General features: G+C 37.8%; 1 protein-coding gene across 1 annotated transcript; it reads right to left on the bottom strand.

The window, feature by feature from the left end:
* Positions 1-2,921: 2,921 nt before the first annotated feature.
* On the bottom strand, positions 2,922-3,863 carry LOC135549378 (olfactory receptor 1496-like). The gene has a single exon (XM_064979364.1). The coding sequence runs from the start codon at positions 3,861-3,863 to the stop codon at positions 2,922-2,924; it is 942 nt and encodes a 313-aa protein (XP_064835436.1).
* Between the last annotated feature and the right edge of the window lie 308 nt (positions 3,864-4,171).

The raw sequence follows: 4,171 nt of genomic DNA on the forward strand, positions 1-4,171 counted from the left end.
ACTTATTTTCCTAGCTCTTTTATATTGCTCTTATCCATTAACAGTGGGGCAAAAAAGTATTTAGTCAGCCACCAATTGTGCAAGTTATCCCACTTAAAAAGATGAGAGAGGCCTGTAATTTTCATCATAGGTACACTTCAACTATGACAGACAAAATCAGAAAATAAATCCAGAAAATCACATTGTAGGATTTTTAATGAATTTATTTGCAAATTATGGTGGAAAATAAGTATTTGGTCACCTAGAATCAAGCAAGATTTCTGGCTCTCACAGACCTGTAACTTCATCTTTAAGAGGCTCCTCTGTCCTCCATTCATTACCTGTATTACTGGCACCTGTTTGAACTTGTTATCAATATAAAAGACACCTGTCCACAACCTCAAACAGTCACACTCCAAACTCCACTATGACCAAGACCAAAGAGCTGTCAAAGGATATCAGAAACAACATTGTAGACCTGCACCAGGCTGGGAAGACTGAACCTGCAATAGGTAAGCAGCTTGGTTTGAAGAAATCAACTGTGGGAGCAATTATTAGGAAATGGAAGACATACAAGACCACTGATATTCTCCCTCGATCTGGGGCTCCATGCAAGATCTCACCCCGTGGGGTCAAAATGATCACAAGAATGGTGAGCAAAAATCCTAGAACCACCCGGGGGGACCTAGTGAATGACCTGCAGAGAGCTGGGAACAAAGTAACAAAGCCTACCATCAGTAACACACTACACCGCCATGGACTCAAATCCTGCAGTGCCAGACGTGTCCCCCTGCTTAAGCCAGTACATGTCCAGGCCCGTCTGAAGTTTGCTAGAGAGCATTTGGATGATCCAGAAGAAGATTGGGAGAATGTCATATGGTCAGATGAAACCAAAATATAACTTTTTTGGTAAAAACTCAACTCGTCGTGTTTGGAGGAAAAAGAATGCTGAGTTGCATCCAAATAACACCATACCTACTGTGAAGCATGGGGGTGGAAACATCATGCTTTGGGGCTGTTTTTCTGCAAAGGGACCAGGACGACTGATCCGTGAAAAGGAAAGAATGAATGGGGACATGAGTCATGAGATTTTGAGTGAAAACATCCTTCCATCAGCAAGGGCATTGAAGATGGAACGTGGCTGGGTCTTTCAGCATGACAATGATCCCAAACACACCGCCCAGGCAATGAAGGAGTGGCTTCGTAAGAAGCATTTCATGGTCCTGGAGTAGCCTAGCCAGTCTCCAGATCTCAACCCCATAGAAAATCTTTGGAGGGAGATGAAAGTCCGTGTTGCCCAGCAACAGCCCCAAAACATCACTGCTCTAGAGGAGATCTGCATTGAGGAATGGGCCAAAATACCAGCAACAGTGTGTGAAAACCTTGTGAAGACTCACAGAAAACGTTTGACCTCTGTCATTGCCAACAAAGGGTATATAACAAAGTATTGAGATAAACTTTTGTTATTGACCAATACTTATTTTCCACCATAATTTGCAAATAAATTCATTAACAATCCTACAATGTGATTTTCTGGATTGTTTTCATAGTTTAAGTGTAACTATGATGAAAATTACAGGCCTCTCTCATCTTTTTAAGTGGGAGAACTTGCACAATTGGTGGCTGACTAAATACTTTTTGCCCCACTGTATAAATTACAGTTCATGGAGAATGCTATTATTTCTGTCAGAAAAAAAGAAAGTAGATGCTTTCTCTACTGAGAAACCGGCAGGTTTGCTCGACCTTATTCAAGGTTTCTTGGCGCATAAAGGTGGTGGGATTATGAGGGAATGAAGTCAAGGTCAGAATAGGGTTCATCTGTAGACACCTCTGCCACACCTTCATTTCTTAAATCTCCACCCTGAGCCAACGGGTGAATAGCATGCTATTCTTATGCTTAAATTCAAGGTCAGATTATGCATAGAGATAAAAGTACATAAAAAGGAATTACTTTCCATTTGCGTGTGCTTACCCTGGGTTGGAATCGGGGCCAATGTGAATAGCACATCAATGCAAGGGCTCCCAATCATCATTACTAACATCAGCCATTTGTCAAGCAAAGTAAAACTTTCAGAAATGATGGATTACAGCCAGTCTATATTTTCCATTTTGATCATTACAAACTCTTGTATTCGTTTATACATACTGTAGATAACCCATGATTCAGGTTGATGATTGATATTTCCAAAATAAAGGAAATCGCACACAAAAAACACAGTGGTTTAATCTTGTACTTTTCATTTTTATTATTAAATTGACAGAGAAATTCATGAAATATATATAAGTTACAATTATTGTTCATCACTTAACAAATGTGAACTTATTCTGTCTCATTCTCTATGTACAGTAGGCCTCAGACTAAAATGTAGTCTGGTGACTGATGCGGCTGTATGCTGTATAAGATATTAAATATAAAACCTAGACTTGACTAAAAAAGCCAACATGGAGCCATTTTTTGACCCATTGTGTATTTAGATACATACATAAATGATTATAGCTAAACAAAAAATCAACAGAGGTGAAAGGCAGCTCTCTGAGACAGGGCAGACTGTGGCAGAAATAGTTCTAATCATACTAATAGTATACACTATTGTGGATTACAGATGCTTTTCATTGTTTTCATACACTTTATTTATAGTGACTTTAGAACTAAAATAAGGTTTACAGCATAATTGTAGGTCTACATGGTGGTTTTGAAAAGTATATTCACAAATGTGAAGTGTAAATATCCCATTCAATTCTGTTATAATAGGGTTCATGTAAAGCTCGACAGGCTCCACCCACATCTTGATGAGACATTTACATACAGTATCTGTTTCATGTACATCTTGCCATAATTGCACGTTGCAGTTTTTCGGTGACATTGCTTTTGCTTTAACAATGTATTCATTATTCATTATGAAAACTTTGTCTACAGGACTAGAACTGTGTTTAACCCATTTTCAACAGGAGGCCAACCTGTTAGACACACGGCATATTTTTAAGACATGCATTCTGATGGCTTGATTGGCCATTCCGTAAATTGCAGGGTTTATCAATGGTGTAAGCAATGTATAGTATAGTGACATGATGATCCGAACCATAAAAGATGTCCCACTCATGTTAAATCTACTTTGAGCTATTTCAAAAAGCCCTCCAATAGAGTAGTTTATTACTGAAAGTAAATGAGGGATGCACGTTTTCAGTGCTTTTACCTGAGATTCTTTTGGGGATTTCAGACAGACCCTGAAAATGTGTGCATATGAGAATATAATCATGAAGAGCTGTGGGATCATAATGAAAGCTATTAGCACAAGTCCTACAATACTATGGTAAGATGTAGTAGAACACGCATTTTTCACCAATTCAAAATTGACACAAAACAATTTAAAATGTATGAACCTCCCACAAAACCTCAATCTCAAAGTAAAGCAGAAGTACATCAGAAAGAGAGAAAAGGGATATAGCCATGCCAATGCAATAAGTTTACACATCTTGGGAATAGACATGATGCTGTGATAATGTAGTGGATAACAGATGGCAACATACCGGTCATATCCCATGACAGCCAAAATATGAAATTCAACCGCTGCATATGTATGCACCCAATAGATTTGTATTAGACACCATGGCAACGATATCTCATATGTCTCAGACAAAAGTAGAATCAGAGTCGAGGGAAGAAATCCAGTGCTGCCGTATAGTCCGTTAGCAGCTAAGTTACATATGAACACGTACATAGGTTGATGCAGAGCTCTCTGACAGCATATCACAGCAATCAGCAGAAAATTGAAAGAGATTATCAAAATATACAACAACAAAAACATTGAAAACTGCAGGTACTTGTTATTTTCCATGACAGCATACGCAGTCATGGTAAATACTGTTACAGATGTGTTGTCCATGTTTGTCCTGAATTCTGAAAAGACAAGAAACATTGCCTTTATACAACTCTGCCTTCAGAAAGTATTTATACCACTTGTCTATTACACATTTTGTTACATCCTAAATTCCACCCAATTATGACAAAGTGAAAAAAATATATACATTGTTTTGCAAATGTATAGAAAAAGAAATGTATAGAAAATGAAATTAGAAATATCTAATTTACATAAGCTACCGTTCAAAAGTTTGGGGTCACTAAGAAATGTCCTTGTTTTTGAAAGAAAAGCACATTTTTTTGTCCTTTAAAATAACATCAGATTGATCAGAA

Source organism: Oncorhynchus masou, chromosome 12, assembly GCF_036934945.1.
Source record: "Oncorhynchus masou masou isolate Uvic2021 chromosome 12, UVic_Omas_1.1, whole genome shotgun sequence".
Classification (NCBI taxonomy): Eukaryota; Metazoa; Chordata; class Actinopteri; order Salmoniformes; family Salmonidae; genus Oncorhynchus; species Oncorhynchus masou.